Raw genomic sequence first — 20064 nt, 5'->3', positions numbered from 1 at the left:
CCAGGGTATCATTCCAAACCCAGGGATCGAACCCACATCTCTTATGTCTCCTGCATTGGCAGGCAGGCTCTTTACCACTAATGTCACCTGGGAGGGCCGTAGAGTGGTGAGACAGGAGGTCAATTAGAAGAGCTTGAGGAAAGAGTGAAAAATGAGGCAATGTAACATGTGAGTAGAAATAATATTTTGGAGACATTTTTCCGTAAAAAGGAAGAGTAGATGGAATCTTAGTATGGCTTGTCTTTCCATGGGAAATGTTAACAGTTTGCGACCAGGAATAGTATTTTATTATTCTTTTTAAACTTCTATCCTTGGTTTCCTTGGTGGCTCAGATGGTGAGGAATTCACTTGCAATGCAAGAGACCCAGGTTTGATCCCTGGGTCGGGAAGATCCCCTGGAGAAGGGAATGGCTACCCACTCCAGTATTCTTGCCTGGAGAATCCCATGGATAGAGGAGCTGGTGGGCTACAGTCCATGGGGTCGCTGAGTCAGACACAACTGATCCAACACATCCTATTTAGCATACAACTATACTCCTAAGCATGTTAATTCTTACTGGCTGAATGCCTGGATAGGTGGATAGATGGACGGATGACTTATGACTTGCCAAGAGGACACTTGCAACAGAAACAAAGCAACAATGGAGATAGGAGGCTTTAGATTTTTGTTCTAACTTTGATGCCAGTGAAACATGAAACTCAGCTCATGAAGGTTCCCTAGAAAATTGTTGTTGTTGTTTAGTCACTAAGTCGTGTCCAACTCTTTTGTGACCCCTAGACTATATCCCGCCAGGCTCCTCTGTCCATAGGATTTCCCAGGCAAGAATACTGGACTGGATTGCCATTTCCTTTTTCAAGTGATCTTCCCAACTCAGGTATTGAACCTGGGTCTCCTTCATTGGCAGGCAGATTCTTTACCACTGAGCCACCAGGAAAACCCTCCATAGAAAATTAGATGCAATTATTTGCTTACAATTTCAAAAAGTGATCATTGATACTAACATGTTTCTAGTGGAAAAGTTTTGGTGTTTCATTGGTTGTGGTTAGTATCTTGCAAAGTTGCTTCCTGTTCAGGATAAAAAGCTGAAAGCTCCATTTGGATAGCCCCAAGGTTCCCAGGGGTCCTTAGTATGAACTATTTCTAAAACTTTGTCAGTAACAAGAAAATCGTTGATATACTTGACTAGTCTAAACAATGGAAAGACAATTATCAAACAAGATTTGTTTTAAGACACTTTCCATAGCAATCAGACAGTAGTCCTCAGTGACTAACATGGTCAGACAAAGGGTGTTAGCTGTTTGCCCCAACCTCTTGGCTTGCTGTATCTTACGTTTCCTAAAATTGTTTCTGAAACTGTCAAATCCATAAACTTACCACAGGTTGACTAGCCTCTGGGGAATTACATACATGCAGGAAACTTACAATGGACATATTTATACGCCATGGGGATAACTAATAGGAAAAAGTTTGAACTGAAAATAAGAGTTTTTCATTTACAAATGGGTTCCCTTTCTCAGAGCAACTACTGAGGAAATTGTCATGCAATGAAAATGAATCTTTGGAGTTCCCCTTTCCCTTTTTTTATGTGTGTTTTCTCCTTTCATGGGCACCAGATGTATTGTGTTCTCTGAATCTTAGCTTCACAGAAAAAGAAGAAAGCAATTTGATAAAATAATTTACATGGAAGTATTATCGTTCTAATGTAATTGTATTTTCAAAGAGATCCCAAGGAGAGTGATAACCTAAGTGTCCATCAACAATGAATGGATAAAAAAAATGTGGTACACACACACACACACACACACACACACACAGAGGAATACTACACAGCCATGGAAAAGAAATGAAATACTGTTATTTGAGACAACATAAACTATGAAGGCATTATGCTGAATAAAATAAGCGAGGCAGAGACAAATGCTGTATGATCTCACTTATATGTGGAATCTTAAAAAAAAAAACTCATAGAAAAAAAGATCAGATTTGTGGTTACCAGAGGCAAGAGTTTGGTGGGGGGAGGTTTGGAGAATTGGATGAAGGTGGTCAAAAGTTACAAACATCCATTTTATACATGGAAAACAATAAGTATGCAGGATGGAATGTACAGCATGATGGCATAGTTAACACTGCTCTACAGGGTATTTAAAAGTTGCCAAGAGAGCAAATCCTGAAGGTTCTCACCACAAGGGAAAAAAAAGATACTTTTTCTTTCCTTTTTTCCCATATTTATATGAGATGATGGATATTGAACTAAACTTGTGGTAATCATTCACAATGTATGTGAGTCAAGTCATTATGCTTGACTTGAGGTCAGTATACCTTAAACTTACACTGTGCTGTATGTTAATTATATCTCAATAAAACTGGCAGAAGAGGGGGACTTTTCCTGCAGTCCAGTGATTAAGACCCTGTGTTTCCATTGTGGGAGGCATGGGTTCAATCCCTGGTCAGGGAACTAAAATATCACATGCTGCATGGGACAGCCAAAATATAAAAATTATCCAGCTAAAAAACTGATAGAAGAAATAAAATTTAAAAAGAGAGAAAGAGAAGGAAACTCAGGTGGTCATAATGAGGTGTGTGTTAAGTCACTTCAGTCGTGTCCAACTCTGTGCGACCCCATGGACTCTATGTAGCCCGTCAGGTTCCTCTGTCCATGAGATTGTCCAAGAGAAGGAGGAGATTCTTGAGGCAAGAATACTGGAGTGGGTTGCCATTTCCTTCTCCAGGGGATCTTCCCAATCCAGGATTGAACCTATGTCTCTTATGTCTCCTGCACTGGCAGGCAGGTTTACCATTAGCACCACCTGGTAAATCCATAATGGGGTAAGTAACCTTTCATAATGAAAGATTGCTTTAGGAGGAATAGTTATAGCAGTGTTCTAGAGACAGTATGGAAATGGTAGTTTTGGCTAAATTAAGGAGAGTCTTAAATGCAGACTAAGAGCTTTGAACTTCACTCTTGAGATAATAAAGAGTTACTGAAAGTTTTTGAGTAAAGAAGTGATAAAATAAAACACTGACCCATTTCTCAAGCACTCAGGCCATTCTCCAGAAGTAGGGGGAGGCTACCCTTGGAATAATCAAAGATACCAAAGTAAGTTCTTCTCAAAATTTCCCCTGGAAAGTCTCCCATGGTAACCCCAAGACATCCTGGTCCTCTTTTCTATATATGAGGCTCTTATGGTTCTGAGGTAATGTAAATAAAGGCAGAGACAATTATGATGGCAGAGTATTAAGAGATTATGCTGAACTCCTGGTGTGTCTTATGCCATGGGAAATAAATCAAGAATTAATTTCTTTGTTATGTTGTATATTTTTAAAAATCTAATGCAAATGTATGGTCTAATATTTTCTTCCTTTCTCATTACAATGAGGACCTTTTATGCCCACTTTGGAGACCACAGTCTTTGAAAATGGGAAGCTATTAAAGATGGTAATGAGGAAGAAATGAAACTGATGTGCTATGAAAACTATCATTATAATCTGGTGTTATGATTTGAATGGATTAGTATTGGTCAAATTAGCATTTGGTGAAAGGGGCAAATCCTTGATTAGACAGAGAGAAAAACAAAGGAAGCAATTAACTAAATAATGGCAGTGGCAGCACAAGGAAAGTTTGTTTTAGCCAAATATGGCAACAAAAATGAAAAATGAATCAAGAACAGTGGTTTTAAAAAAGACTAGTCATACATTTATATGAAACTCTAATGTACAGTATTATGTTTGAAGCTTATAGCTCAATGGGGATAAACAGAACAAATGCCCAATATTTTACTACAGGGAGGCCATTAGAGAGATCTTGGTCATTTTATTAAAAAACAGCAGAAAGTCATAACACTCTGGTGTGGAGATGCTCCCAAGAAATATTCAGCCTGTAAAATTTCTATTGCTTTCCCTGAGGATTTTATGGACATACTAATCTGTCCATCAGCCAGGCTAAAATAAGAAGGCAACCCGATTCACTTCAAACCCATCACAGTCACTGCCTCACAAGAAATTAACACACTTCACATATTGATCCTTATGTGTGTGATAAGTAAAATCCAGGGTTTATGCTCAGAGGTCTATTACAGCTTAACAGACAGAAACAGCGACACTTTCCTTGAATCTCAGGTGTTCAGTTCAGTTCAGTCGCTCAGTCGTGTCCGACTCTTTGCGACCCCGTGAATCGCAGCACGCCAGGCCTCTCTGTCCATCACCAACTCCTGGAGTCTACCCAAACCTATGTCCATCGAGTCAGTGATGCCATCCAGCCATCTCATCCTCTGTCGTCCCCTTCTCCTCCTGCCCCCAATCCTTCCCAGCATTAGGGTCTTTTCCAATGAGTCAACTCTTCGCATCAGGTGGCCAAAGTATTGGAGTTTCAGCTTCAACGTCAGTCCTTCCAATGAACACCCAGGACTGATCTCCTTTAGGACGGACTGGTTGGATCTCCCTGCAGTCCAAGGGACTCTCAAGAGTCTTCTCCAACACCACAGTTCAAAAGCATCAATTCTTCGGCGCTCAGCTTTCTTCACCATCCAACTCTCACATCCATACATGACTACTGAAAAAACCATAGCCTTGACTAGACAGACCTTTGTTGGCAGAGTAATGTCTCTGCTTTTAAATATGCTATCTAGGTTAGTCATAACTTTCCTTCCAAAGAGTAAGCGTCTTTTAATTTCATGGCTGCAGTCACCATCTGCAGTGATTTTGGAGCCCAGAAAAATAAAGTCTGACACTGTTTCCACTGTTTCCCCATCTATTTCCCATGAAGTGATGGGACCAGATGCCATGATCTTAGTTTTCTGAACGTTGAGCTTTAAGCCAACTTTTTCACTCTCCTCTTTCACTTTCATCAAGAGGCTCTTTAGTTCTTATTTGCTTTCTGCCATAAGGGTGGTGTTATCTGCATATCTGAGGTTATTGATATTTCTCCCGGCATCTTGGTTCCAGCTTGTGTTTCTTCCAGCCCAGCGTTTTTCATGATGTACTCTGTATATAAGTTAAATAAGCAGGGTGACAATACTGAACCCACTCTCAAAAATATTTTTTCTCCACAACACAATTTAAAACTAAAGTGCTAAACTGTATGGACTTATTTTAAAAGAAAGCTAATTTGTAAAGTGCCCATAGAACTTACAGTTTAGATCGGTAAAATGAGGTTTTGAACAAATTTAATTGATGTCGTATTTTAACAGGAAAAGCATTGAATTCAGAAGCTTTCACCAGTCACCAGGAGTCAGTTTCACATCTGACTGAGGTCATGTGGCGCCATTATTTGGAGTTTTGCTTCTTATGAAAGTGAAAGTGTTAGTCGTTCAGTTGTGTCCAACTCTTTGTGACTCTATGGACTGTAGCCCACCAGGCTCCTCTGTCCCTGGAATTCTGCAGGCAAGAATACTGGAGTCGGTGGCCATTCCCTTCTCCTGGGGATCTTCCTGAGCCCAGGATCGAACTCTGGTCTCCTGCATTGAAGGCAGTTCCTTTACCATCTGAGCCTCCAGGGAAGCCCCTTGCTTCCTATGGTGCCATCCATAGTCTAGCAGCAGCCGCACCTGAGTTCGTTAGAAATCCAGAATCACCTCTCCCCACCCTCACTTCACAGCACCTAGTAATGTGCTTGCCATATAGTAGGTGCTCAATAAATATTCAGTGAGTCAATGAATTAACATACTCTTAGCTTTCAGTTCTTTTTCACAGTCCTTTTGCCTCTCCAACCCCACTCCTCTCACAATCTGATAAAAATCTACTTACATTTGAATCTGAGAACAAGTGTTATCCTTCTGAGAAGTCTTTCCTCACTGGTTCAAAGGAATTTCTCCTCTGTGTTAGGACTGAGTCAACGGTGTCTACCATTATTGCTGTTCTCCTGTTGCAAGTTAATGGTTTGCTTACATGTCTATGTAAGGAAACTGGTAACTTCCTCTAATAAAATAAAACCCCTAGCCTTTAGGACTGGCAATGAGGAGACTCTAATTAGGAAGGGAGGTAGTACTCACCCAACATTCCCCTTCTAAGATCTAGGTTTCTCACCTTTAGCCTATGGTCCCCCATATCTTGCCTCCATTTGGAAGAGGCTATCTGTCCCTACAAGACTGTCTCAATTTTGAAATTAAAGTAAAAACAAGAAAGGCAGGCTTTCCTAACTCTGTGACCCATCTTCCAACTTCTATTTCTGTCTGAAAAATTACCAAGTCACCATCAGATGATTAACATTGGGAAATACCCACCTATTCTCGTTTCTATCCACTTTCTCCTTAATATATGCCATTACGGGCATACGGTGTTACTCTAGAATTCAAAAAGAAACTCCATCAGAAACCTTCACAGTGGCCTATATGCAAAGGAATCTAAAAAAAACTGAATATATGTATAATAACTGATTCATTTTGGTGTACAGCGGAAACTAACTCAACATAGTAAATCAACTATACTCCAATACAATTTTTTAAAAGAAAAGAGGAAAAGAAACCTGCTCAGTGTGTGTGATGTAAGCGGTTCACTAGTTGTGTTACTATTTCTACCCCACACTGGAAGCTCCCTAAAACACAGAACATATCACTTTATCTTTATATCCCATTGTCAAGCTCAGCGTCTGACATATGATGAGAAGAGGTGCATTTTGCTTGATTCCTGGGTGTAGGTTTTTTAAAAGACTGAACTTGGAAGCTAATACTGATTTATTGAGTGGTTTTTCTCCATTGTGACTTACTCCACAAAATTATAAGGTTAAGGATAGTGCTATAGGGTTGGTATAAATGACCATACCATTATCATTCAAATCAGGAGAGTTTGAGAATGCTAGAATGTTAAACCAGATAAGACATGGGGCAGTGGTGTGGACCTATGACTGTGTCAGGGCAACTGGGATGTGTAGTCATTCTAGGTTTGAAGCTCAGCAGTGTTGTCCCATAAAACCAAATCTCCAATGGGGATGAAATGCTAGGGGTATAGCCAGGTCACTTGGGGCTGCCGTAAAATGCTTTTCCTTGGCCTGTAACCATAGTCACGTGACTTTTTCCCTTCATTGTCTTCTCCGCTGTGAGTCACCAGGAATCCCACTCTAGTCACTTGTTTAAAAGTTCAGCTATTGTGCAAATTCCAGGAAATCTCTTGACTTCCTGATCGGTCTTTTTCCTTGGGTTCCACCATCTTAACTTGCCCCAAACCCTTTCTAGTGTCCTACATTTTAGTTGATATAACTCCATGTATGTCTCTCTATGGGCATCCCTGGTGGCTCAGATGGTAAAGAATCCGCATACAATGCAGGAGACTGGGATTCGATCCATGGGTCAGGAAGATCCCCCAGAGAAGGGGCTGGCTACCCACTCCAGTTCTGGCATGGAGAATCACATGAACAGAGGAGCCTGGTGGGCTACAGTCCCACCAAAGAATCAGATATGACTGAGCTACTAAGCACGCATGTACTCATTTCTCTCTGTAATTCTTTATGTCTGTCCTTTCCCTCATACCTCCCCAGGCTTGGGTGTTTGTTTTGCTTTCATACATCTCTCTTCTTCTGAGGCTTGAATCCTGTCAGTTATCTATTGTTCTGTTTCCTGTTAGTTAATCTCTGATCTTTCATAAATTAAATTTGAAAAAGTCTCTTGATTAACAAAGGAAATATACAAGTCACAGTAAAGGGGGCACACAGAAGTCAAATATACTTGGGGACTTGTTTATTCTTCACACCACTCCTGGAAAGATCCAGAAGAAATGGAGTATACCTGGAAGAGTTTGGCTACCAGAGAACCGAAGAGTAAACTTTTCTTAGAAATATTATTACATGTCTTTAACAGAAATTATTAAGGATAGAAAAATGGTCTTTTCCACATAACTGTGAGTACTTGATGAATTCTTGTTGGTATGAGAATGCATTTAGGCTTTAGAATAGAGCAGAATTAAATTTTATTTGCAAGTATTGGACAAAATTAAACATGAAAGGACTGGCACTGAGGAGGGGCTCAATTCTTCCTATTACTGAAACAGAGCAGGACCCTATAATCCTTCCCTCCATGTCCTCTGCCTGCCCTTTGTTTGTGGAAAACTTTAGTCAAAGAGTAAGTTTAGTTAGAGAAATGAGCACATTCACAAACAAAGGAGAACAGTCACAGGAGACCAAATAATAATAATGTACTACTTCAGTGTAATCAAAGACCTTTAGTTCCTTCTCAAGGGCTATACATAATATTCTGAGCCATATCTTGTCAGCAGTCTTATAGACACCGAAAGGCCCATCAGACGGAGAAGTTGATTACGTGAAGACCAGGCTGTAGCCATGATGTAGGCTGCCACAGTTATGAGTAAAAGTGTGAAAGTAAAAGTCACTTAGTCATGTGTGACTCTTTGCAACCCCATGGACTATACAGTCCATGGAATTCTCCAGGCCAGAATACTGGACTGGGTAGCCTTTCCCTTCTCCAAGGGATCTTCCCAACCCAGGGATCATACCAGGTCTCCCACCTTGCAGGTGGATTCTTTACCAGTAGAGCCACAAGGGAAGCCCAAGAATACTGGAGTGGGTAACCTATCCCTTCTCCAGCAGCTCTTCCCAACTCAGGAATTGAACCGAGGTCTCCTGCATTGCAGGCAGATTCTTTACCAACTGAGCTATCAGGAATTGGCTTCAAACACATGGAGACAAACCAACCCTGGACCTGAAGATTAACTGTACCTAAAACACCTATTTCTGCTTTATTGACTATGCTAAAGCCTTTGACTGTGTGGATCACAATAAACTGGAAAATTCTGAAAGAGATGGGTATACCAGACCACCTGACCTGCCTCCTGAGAAACCTGTATGCAGGTCAGGAAGCAACAGTTAGAACTGGACATGAAACAACAGACTGGTTCCAAATAGGAAAAGGAGTACGTCAAGGCTGTATATTGTCACCCTGCTTATTTAGCTTATATGCAGAGTACATCATGAGAAATGCTGGGCTGGAGGAAGCACAAGCTGGAATCAAGATTGCCGGGAGAAATATCAATAACCTCAGATAACACCACCCTTATGGCAGAAAGTGAAGAAGAAGTAACGAGCCTCTTGATGAAAGTGAAAGAGGAGAGTGAAAAAGTTGGCTTAAAGCTCAACATTCAGAAAACTAAGATCATGGCATCTGGTCCCATCACTTCATGGCAGATAGATGGGCAAACAGTGGAAACAGTGGCTGACTTTATTTTTCTGGGCTCCAAAATCACTGCAGATGGTGACTGCAGCCATGAAATTAAAAGACGCTTACCCCTTGGAAGGAAAGTTATGACCAACCTAGCTCAGTTCAGTTCAGTTCAGTCGCTCAGTCATGTCCGATTCTTTGTGACCCCATGAACCGCAGCACGCCAGGCCTCCCTGTCCATCACCAACTCCCGGAGTTTACCCAAACCCATGTCCATCGAGTCAGTGATGCCATCCAGCCATCTCATCCTTTGTCGTCCCCTTCTCCTCCTGCCCCCAATCCTTCCCAGCATTAGGGTCTTTTCCAATGAGTCAACTCTTTGCATCAGGTGGCCAAAGTATTGGAGTTTCAGTTTCAACATCAGTCCTTCCAATGAACACCCAGGACTGATCTCCTTTAGGATGGACTGGTTGGATCTCCTTGCAGTCCAAGGGACTCTCAAGAGTCTTCTCTAACACCACAGTTCAAAAGCATCAATTCTTGCGCTCTCAGCTTTCTTCACCATCCAACTCTCACATCCATACATGACTACTGGAAAAACCATAGCCTTGACTAGATGTACCTTTGTTGGCAAAGTAATATCTCTGCTTTTAAATATGCTTTCTAAGTTGGTCGTAACTTTCCTTCCAAGGAGTAATTTTCTTAGCAACTTTCAAATTTGAAATGCAATATTACTGACTATAGTCATCATTGCTGTACGTTACATCCCCATGATTTATTTTAACCAGAAGTTTGTACCTCTTGATCCCCTACACCCACTTCTCCCACCCCCTCAACCTCCTTCCCCTCTGACAAACTGTTCTCTGTATCTATGAGTTTTGTTTGTCTCCTTTTTCAGATTAACAGTGAACTATCAGAAACAAGTTAAGAAAACAATCCCATTCACAATTCCATCCAAAAGAATGAAATACCTAGGAATAAATTTAACAAAAATGCCTCTTTAGACCAATTATGGTAGAGCAATTCACATTCAGGGTCTGACATTTGGCTTTGTCCTTTATTTTTAAGAAACTAGGTAAAATGTTTATATGGTGATAATAGAAGTTAGTAAACTAAAATTACCAAGACATAAAGATATCTAGTGATTTTGACTCTAAGTTTATGTTTCTTTCTGCTGAATTACAAGATTATAGGATACAGGACAGAAGAGTTTCTGAAGTATTTGGAGGGAAGTTTATAGAATAAGATATTTTTCTTACTCTGAGAAGATGAAAAATGTTTAAAATAAATTTAACATTAAAATATTTAATGTTTAAAATAAAAGCCTGAACCAAGTCCCTGTTGCTGCTGCTACTAAGTCGCTTCAGTCATGTCCGACTCTGTGCGACCCCACAGACGGCAGCCCACCGGACTCCCCCGTCCCTGGGATTCTCCAGGCAAGAACACTGGAGTGGGTTGCCATTTCCTTCTCCAATGCATGAAAGTGAAAAGGGAAAGTGAAGTCGTTCAGTCATGTCCAACTCTGTGTGACCCCATGGACTGCAGCCTACCAGGCTCCTCTGTCCATGGGATTCTCCAGGCAAGAGTACCGGAGTGGGGTGCCATTGCCTTCTCCACAAGTCCCCGTTAAAGGTACTAAAATGTCAGCACATTAGAAATGTGTGCCACTCTTCCAAGAAAATGTTTCTCTGAGCTATTTGCCTTAGTAGAGAGACTCTTTTTGGTTCTTTTTGTAAAAATCTTGGAGAAGCTTGAAAACAACAAAGCAGACAGGAAGCAGAGTTCAATTTCTGGAAAGCTAAGGGAAGAAAAGCATATCACTGAAAATGTAGCTCCTTCTGAAGAGTCTTTAAACACAGAGGTGGGGAAGCAATGATAAAAAAAAAAGAAAAACTGGCATAGGGATAGGCTAATGAGAATGTGGTGTGCCAGTGACTAACTGGTCTGTTTGGAGTTTCTAGGGCTTTATTGTACCTTTTTTTTTTTTTTTTCCTTATGCTGGGTCTTCATTGTGGCACACAGGTTTTATAGTAGAAGATGCAAGGGCATTCTAGTGTTGCGGTATTGCTGTCTTATTTGGCCCCAGACATGTGGGATATCAGTTCCCTGAAAATGGATCCAGTCACGTCCCCTGCATTGGAAGGCAGATTCTTGACCACTGGGCCATTAGAGAAGTCCCTTATCCTACCTGTTTATACAAAATCTTTCCTGAAAAATGCTCCCTGCCCACTCTTTCTCAGGCTATTTAAAACAAGTTCAGAGTCAAGTTTACAGCAATTCCCCAGAAATGATTAGCCTAGAACAGCAAAGACCTACAAGAGTTTTGAGTTCTAGAAAATTTTAGACACACATAAAGAATGCTGTCAAGTCTTGGCCTTTTCTACCTCAGATTTCCATTAACTGAATGAGGACGATACATTTTTCTATTTATCTCTTTGACTAATTTTCTCACAGTGGGTGGGTTTGTTATCGGCAGGTTCTGAGGCATTGATTTCTCTGTAGCCTCAGATCTGAAATATGATCAGGCTGGTTGAATGATTGCTGTTCATTATATTGGGACCAGGACTTGAATCTCGCTGGTGGGGATCTGCTGAAATTTAGAGCAGGCTGAAAAAATTGCTAGAGCTACACTCATGCTATATGGCTAACTGGATATGCTGTGTTAGGCTTTCAGAATTGTGCAGCTACTATGCAGCTGGGCCCTCTGGAGAACCTCTAAGACTCCTGGATGGGGTGATATGGACAGGTTTCAGTCGCTGTCTGCCTTCATTTCTCACGTGAGAAATGAACCTCTGCTTCAGTGTCCAGCGTGCAGGGGGAGATCACATGGGAATACTTGTCTCTGCAGCTCATCCCCTATTCAAACATTTCCTGTGAGTTCACCTACTGCACAGTTAGATCCCTAAGACCTTAATGCCATCAAACTATGCTGGTTACCCCTGACATAAAGGCTGTAAATCACCTTGAGAAAAGAAAAGCACTGTCTCTGATAGTTCCTTACTTCCTGTATTTAGTGGATGTTACCTGATTCTCTTGATGTTCATCAGTTTATTGCCCATTTTCCAATCCTTTATGAGTCAGAAAGTCATGGAAGTTTGTAAGGCTAAAGCGCAGGGCCACTAAGAAGTGTTGAGGGGCACATGGAGCTGAAAACAGGCCTATTCCACTTGTCAGTTCTGTTCTCAACCTGAGGCTGAATCTGCCTGCAGGGCACGTGAAGTCACTTCAGTTTTGTCCAACTCCTTGTTGACCCTATGGACTGTAGTCTGCCAGGCTCCTCTGTCCATGGGATTTTCCAGCCAAGAATACTGGAGTGAGTCGCCATGCCCTCCTCTAGGGGATCTTTCCGACCCAGGGGTCAAACCTGTGTCTGTTATGTCTCCTGCATTGGCATGCAGGTTCTTTACCACTCGAACTACCTGGGAAGCCTGCCTGGAGGGTAGAGTGTCTTTTTCTTTACACAAAGGCCCCACAGTCTAGCAGCAGCATGGCCCGAGGCACTGGGAAGCCTGCCTGGAGGGTAGAGTGTCTTTTTCTTTACACAAAGGCCCCACAGTCTAGCAGCAGCATGGCCCGAGGCACTTTGGGTTCCATGACACCGAGTACATCCGATTCTACTGCAAAGGCTTATGCTACACATTGCCAAAGGCAAGCCTTCACATCGACTTTTTCCATCCCTTCAATACATACCATGGAAAAAGAGGCAGCGTCCCCTTCATTGCATTTAAAGATCATAATAACACTCTTGGCCACTTACCATGTTCTATAAGGGGTAAGAGTTGTCCTTTTTGGATGCTTTGGCATTGTGGAGCATGAAGGATGAAGAAAAATGCATCTTGGAAATCTGTTGCTAAAAACTCGGTCACATGCAAGCTGTGTTCTGCCTTCAAACTTTCCGTTTGTCAGATTGCCTGTGGCCTTATCTCCCTTTCCACTGCCCCACAGAGGCTCCCAGCCAGTAGCTCAGAAACAGGAGGGTGGGGATGGGTGTGTCTCCATGCAGACCCGGAACTGACAAACTGCCTTTAAAAATGTTTAGGTTACTAAGTTGTTTGTTATTATTGTAACTTTTACTGTTTTTTTCAAATCCAGTATTACTCCTCGTGAAAAAGCACTTTGACAACTTCCTGTATAGATGATAAAGTTACTTTTAAGGGATATCTGAGTTCACTTTTAATCCCTTAAGAAAACAGGAATCGGAATTGTGAGAGACTATCTAATTGTGTTAGAGGTACTGTGGCTTCCCCCAAACATCCTGGATGACTAGAAGCTACATCGCAGGGCTGCAAAAATGGAGTGTTTTATAGCACAGAGAACTTTCTTTGCTGGGCTGCACTCAAGTTACGATGGTGATTTTGAATTGCACTTTTACCCAAAGAAAAGATTTAATATCAGCAAATTCAGTGCCACCATAACATAGGATGAGAAGTTCAGGAAATTCTGGCTGAAGTGTAAGCAAAGAATCAAGGTTATGTTGTCACATAGGTTCCTCGTTATTTTTTTTTTTTCCAAATAGCTATTTATTAAGCTCTAATAAAACCTGAATAAAACACTATGGATGGTACTAAGAAGTATCCGCTAGCTGAGCAGCTGACCCCATCTGACCCATCTCCCCTGAGGACAATACGGCACACATGTCATTGGCGACTGCATTTGACAAAGACAGTGCGTCAGCTCCGGGTCTGCAGGGAGACATCACCCTCCCCACCCTCCCCAATTTCTGAGCTACCGGCAGGGAGCCTCTGTGGGGCAGTGGAAAGGGAGCTAAGGGCACAATCTGACAAATGGGAAGTCGGAAGGCAGAACACAGCTTGCATGTGACCGAGTTTTTAGCAACAGATTTCCAACATGCATTCTTCTTCATCCTTAATGCTCTGTGATGCCAAAGCATTCAAAAAGAAAAAGAAAAAAAAAAAAAAGACAACTTAGAAACTGAAGGTGAAGCAGAGGGGCAGGTTGTGGAGGGAGAGAATGAGGGCTGGCCTTGGGCAGTGACAGTTCTTTAATCTATTTATTTCTCCAAGTTCTGAACTGGGATTTGTAAACTGTAAAGTCTTAAACCCAATTTTTAACAAAAGTGAATAAATCTTCCTATTTGATAGAGAAAACGGAGTGACTAAATACTATGAGAATTCATGAACATAATAATTTCCATTTATCCATAGTTACCATGTGGAAGGAATCATGGTAAATGCTCAATACTAAGTTGCTGGGTTGTTTGTGTGCGTGTATGTGTGTGGTAAAGTGCAGCATTTATTGTAAGGCACCCATACAAGAATGGGTGGTTCATGCTCTAAAACTCCAAACTCCCTGAAAGGTTCCCAATATTCACTGTTATTTCTAAAAAGAATTCTGTTAGGGAGGTACTACGACAAACCCTGCTCTTTAGCTGGGGAAACTGAATTTTAAACCAAGTATTGAACTCCAAAACTCTTTGTCTTGACATATTAATAGATGCTTCTTTAAGTGATTCATCTATTTACGTGACAAAGTGTACTATGCTATGCATCCTTCTCTTGGATTTATATCCATAATTTTATCTCAAGTCTCTTTTGCTGCCAGCTATCTTAGGTAGATGTGTTCCTGATCAGCCCAGGATTTAATGCCCAGGATTATCTAGTTCCCAGGACTGGGCTTCTGTTTTGACTCCTGCTGTTTTCACTGGGCCCACTTCCCTTGGGGCTGAAATTGTGCCCTGAGCCCCTGTGCAGGGCTGTCTCTTCTACCTCTGGAGAAGCCTCCTGGATGACACCTCTTTGGGTGTCTAATTCATCACGGAGAACTGAGAGATACCTGTTTGTCTCAAAATCATTGATGCTGACTATTGCCATGGGACTCTTATCTAATGCTTTGTACCTCCTCAAATAGTCAAACCTGCTGTCAGGGCTATTCTGTCTTATCTAGTAAGTGGGTCTGGAATTGTAGCTGTGACATTGAAAGTAACCATATCTTAAGTACAAACATCTTACTACTACATATTTTCTCAGCAGCTACACCTGTGCATTTACGTGAGGGAACACAAATTATTTGATTATAAATGACTTTCTTCATATTATAGGTTTATACATGTATATATGCACACATAAATATACATGTGATATATGCATTAGGGGTTTATGTTTCAGTTCAGTTCAGTTGCTCAGTTGTCTCTCTTTGTGACCCCATGGACTGCAGCACGCCAGGCTTCCCTGTCCATCACCAACTCCTGGAGCTTGCTCAAACTCATGTCCATTGAGTCGGTGATGCCATCCAACCATCTCATCCTCTGTCGTCCCCTTCTCCTCCTGCCTTCAATCTTTCCCGGCATCAGGGTCTTTACCAATGAGTCAGCTCTGCATCAGGTGGCCAAAGTATTGGAGTTTCAGCTTCCGCATCAGTCCTTCCAATGAACACCCAGGACTGATCTCCTCTAGGATGGACTGGTTAGATCTCCTTGCAGTCCAGGGGACTCTCAAGAGTCTTCTCCAACACCACAGCTCAAAAGCATCAATCTTCGGTGCTCAGCTTTCTTTATAGTTCAACTCTCACATCCATACATGACTACCAGAAAAATTATGACTACAAAAAAGAATTCTTCTAATGATGTAAGTAAATAAGTTGGGGCTTCCCAGGTGGCACTAGTGGTAAAGAACCCACCTGCCAAAGCAGAAGACATTAAGAGATGCAGATTCCACCCCTGGGTTAGGAAGATCCTCTGGAGAATAAAATGGCAGCCCATTTGTGTTCTTGCCTGGAAAATCCCATGGACAGAGGACCCTGGCAGGCTACACAGTCCAGGAGGTTGCAAAGAGTTGGACACGACTGAAGTGACTAAGCACGCATGTAAATAAATTTAACTGTGACTTTCATTTCAGAATAATAAAAGGGTCCTAAAATATTTGGCATTGTAAGGCACTGTTAAGACTACTGGGGTGGTGAAGAGTAAATCTTCACTACCTTTTAAAAAAGACTTTAGTTCAGATTCAGATTCTGAATATGAGGACTGTGATAAGGATCAAATTACTTTCTTGAATCTCAACTTATCTATAAAATGGAGACTAATTATAATTCAGGGCTGTTATGAATATTAAATGTCAGTGTATGTAAATCCATTCTACCCTGCATATAGTAAATGCTGAAAACTGTTAGCTATTATGATCATTATTAAAATAGGGATGATATATACCTTGTAAGATTATATTCAGCAAGAAGTATACAAACTGCCTAATTAATAGACGTCTAGTGAATATCACATTTCATTGAATCCAAGTTGTGCCATTATTTTAGTTACCCCCAAGAACGACAAAAAATACTGCCAGTTGCACAACAGTTATAGATAGTAAGGTTGAAAAATGAAATGTTAGTTGCTCAGTCATGTACAAACCTTTGTTACCCCAAGGACTGTAGCCCGCCAGGCTCTTCTACCCATGTAATTCTCCAGGTAAGAACATTGAAGTGGATTGCCATTCTGTTCCAGGGGATCTTCCCGACCCAGAGATCGAAACTGGATCTCTAGCATTGCAGTTATAAACAGTAAGGTAGATCCCAGTTTCAGGTGTTAAGTGTGAAAAATTCTGCATTAAAATAAAAATACTTTATCTCTTCTTCTCTTCCTATTACTTAAAGAATGAAGAATCTTTACTCCTTAGAATCTGAAATTTTGTTTCCTATTCTTTTTCCTCCTACCAAGACCCTAGGATCTCCTACTTACTTGGCTACAAAAGGGCTACAAGCACTGTTAAGTTTTCTGTATCACTTTTATACTCTATCATGATTCCCCTTTATTTCTTCCATCTCAGTGTGAATTCAACTGCTCAGCATTCTAATTCTTGTTATACAAGATAAATGAATATTTAAAAAGCCCAAAACTTCTTCCTATTTACTGAACACCTCCAATCTAATATTTAGGTTCAGAACCATTTAGTAATGCATATGTACACCTTTGGGCTTTCCAGATGGCTCAAGTTGTAAAGAACTCACCTGCCAATGCAGGAAAGGTAAGAGATGGGGGTTCGATTCCTGGGTCAGGAAGATCCCCTGAAGGAGGGCGTGGCAACCCACTTCAGGATTCTTGCTTGGAGAACCTCATGGACAGAGGAGTCTTGCAGGCTACAGTTCATGGGGTCACAAAGAGTCGGACATGACTGAAGCAACTTAGCATGCACACACGCATGCATACCTTTAAAGTGAACAGCATGGTGATTGACCAGGCACTCCATGCGAACAGAAACTGACAAAGACTGGGAAGAAATTCAAAGTGAAGTAAGAAATGGCAAATTTCCCTGGGAACAAATTTATATGCCAAAGGTGGTAGAAAAGTTAAATAGAATGAAAGTGGAGAGTAGAAAACTTTCTCACAAAACGACTTCCTAGGAAATCTCTTCAAATGCTCAGAAACACTGTTTTCTCAGTCTCATCTAGCAAGTATAGTGTTGTTAATATAGTTAGTCTCTTATTTGGCTAAACAAAATTAAACAAACATCGTAATTTCAGAAATAAAATAATAGAAAAGCAGAAATAACTCAAAATAAGGTTTGGTTATTCCGTTTATTTCACTTAGGACACTCAGTGGACATTAACTGGGGTACTTAAAAGTCATTTCAATTAGGCATCTCTTTAGTCCTTCATCGATTATTTCAAGTGTTCTAGTCTCAAATACATTCCTTTCTTCTACAAACTTCTGAAAGAGATGAGTACCTCCACCCACACCAAAATAATGTACTTTGCTGGCCAAAAGCACCCGTCCATTTTTATCTAACAATCTAAGGAATGTTTGGTGCAAAGAACCATAATAATCTGGATTGTAAATCGTTTCTGAGGTAAGAATGAGATCATATTTTTCAAAGAGTTTTTCACTGCTCAGTACAAGCTTACAAAACTCAGACCACTCCCCTGAAAAGAAGCGGCATTTACATAGCTCTTGTGCTACTGTTGATCTCCTGAGTCTTTTCACATCTGGTTCATTTACATCATTTCCTTCATCTTCCAAAGTGGAGTTAGCCACTACATTAGGTAAGGTTACTTCATCAATCACCACACTGTTATAATCTTGAAAATGAATTTCTTTGGCACCTCCCTTGAGTGCCATTATACCCAGCAACCCTGATCCACAACCGAGATCCAACACTTTTTTCCCAGCAAATTTCACTTTGGCCTTTGTTAAATATGCCAGGAGGTCAAAGGTACACTCCCAGATTTTCAAGCCTCCTTCATAAACACCTGAAATCAGGTCAGAGTGAGAAGAAAAGCTTTTTGAAATGATGTTTTCTCCAGGGAAGTTCTCTTTCAACAAGGTGGTTTTCATTATTGATATGTTACTGTGCTGGAGACCTGGTAATGTTTCTGTGACTTTATTTTCTAACACCTTCTTTAAATCTTTAGGCATAGCATGCTCTTTGGCAACTCTCAAGCAGGGCTTTTCCTCGTGTGGTTCCAAGTTACTTGAACTGTTAGCTGCACCGAATGAGTTGTCTGGGTCTTGAGAGGGAGCCTCATTTCCCTCTGACTTATGTTCCCACAAATGGTCCTGAAGCAAGTCAGATTGTTCTGTGGAACATTTTTTGTTTCTCTGTGTACTTTTTTGTCTTTCTGAGACTGAAGACTCTTTTGAGGAATGTAGGGCCAAAGCTCCATCTCCAAGAGATGTTAATTCATCTTCCAGATGGTCTTCTATAGTGAAATTAAATTGAAAAGTCATTCTCTCATAAAACGCACATAACCCTTAAATTCCAAGGAAGCTTCTTCAACTTCTGGATAGAACTGATGACACACATGTAAACCTGCCTCAGTTAATTATTCTGTTAGTTTTGCTGAAGGTCTATGTCTCTTTAGCTGCTTATACAGTTACAAATATTCAGAGGTATTTCCAAATGACTTTTAAGAGGTCTTTGCTCTTCTTTCAGTGCAGCTCTGGAGAAAAAAAAAAAAGAAAATTGTTATTAAAAAGCAAAGTGACACATTTCATTTAAATTTATTATCAAACATTCCACCCTCCCCCACCAACAGCTTTTCTATGAAAGCTGTGGAGGGAGAGGGAGACAGAGATTTGGAAACACACACACCCTTCAGGGTTCAAAAGCTGAAGATAATAAACTCTGAAAACGAAAATAACAGCAGCAGCAGCAATTAGAAACAATACAGTCCGAAATTCTCGGGAAAAAATTATCAGCCTAGCTGTTGCCACGACCCTGCCCAAACATATAATATTTACCTTTTAAACTGCCAGAATCTCATCAGTCTGTTACCGTTTCAAGTAACAGGACTCCAAGATTGTATTTTGCTGAATGAGCATCCCTTTAAAAACATGCACAAGTATGCTGATGTGTGTAAATTCATCCAAATGACCTAACTACAAACATTTAGCCGAGATCAGCAGCCCTAAGTGTACTGGGAGTGAGGTAACTCTGGAGTAATTAGTACAGATTAATTTGACACAAAATAAGGGTACTGAACCGTGTGGAGAGGCCAGTAGAAAATGGAAGCAACTTAATCAAGAGGGTCTTCTCTGTATCTACTGTGCTAGACACTTAATATATACCATCAGTTCAATCTGCACACCAATTTTGGCAAGTGGGTCTTTAGCCCCATTACACAAAATGTACAGAGTAGGGTCAACACATTAAGTGGGTAGGAAGGCGCCTGCTTCTATCCCATTTCACCGCGGGACTTGCCGTCATTCCCGGCCGCATGCCCAAGTCAAACCCAACCCCAGATGTGCAACCAAAAAGCTCCATGGGATGAAAGGTTGTAAATCTGGGGACTCTCGGCTCTCACCTCCCCCACAGCGTCTCAAAGCAACGTTGACAGCGATCCAAACTTGGGGATGCTGGCCGCCGGGCAGACTCCCATTTCACCTCGCGGAGAACGCCGGCCAGACTCGCCAGACCGGAAACGTGCACCAGTGAATCGAGTCCCCCGCAGGCCAGACAAGCCCGGCTTTCTTCCCAGTCGTGTGGTGCCCAGGCTCACCAAGAAAAGCGGCGC

The 20064-nt window shown here is 41.3% G+C and overlaps 1 protein-coding gene across 1 annotated transcript; it reads right to left on the bottom strand.

The window, feature by feature from the left end:
• Positions 1 to 17609: 17609 nt before the first annotated feature.
• Positions 17610 to 19959, bottom strand: METTL18 (methyltransferase 18, RPL3 N3(tau)-histidine). Its single transcript, XM_081489572.1, has 2 exons — positions 19855 to 19959; positions 17610 to 18990 (listed from the first exon to the last, which is right to left on the bottom strand). Exon 2 carries the CDS (start codon positions 18776 to 18778, stop codon positions 17657 to 17659), a length of 1122 nt encoding a protein of 373 aa, XP_081345698.1. The 5' UTR covers positions 18779 to 18990; positions 19855 to 19959; the 3' UTR covers positions 17610 to 17656.
• Positions 19960 to 20064: the final 105 nt, after the last annotated feature.

This window comes from Giraffa tippelskirchi, chromosome 5, assembly GCF_054371585.1.
Source record: "Giraffa tippelskirchi isolate mGirTip1 chromosome 5, T2T-mGirTip1v1.2.pri, whole genome shotgun sequence".
Lineage (NCBI taxonomy): Eukaryota > Metazoa > Chordata > Mammalia > Artiodactyla > Giraffidae > Giraffa > Giraffa tippelskirchi.
The sequence above is the reverse complement of the archived record's forward strand: the minus strand, read 5'-3'. Positions and strand labels throughout refer to the sequence as shown.

Bases quoted from the DNA above. Each gene is read 5' to 3' on its own strand.
- METTL18 (XM_081489572.1), bottom strand. From the start codon at position 18,778: ATGACTTTTCAATTTAATTTCACTATAGAAGACCATCTGGAAGATGAA.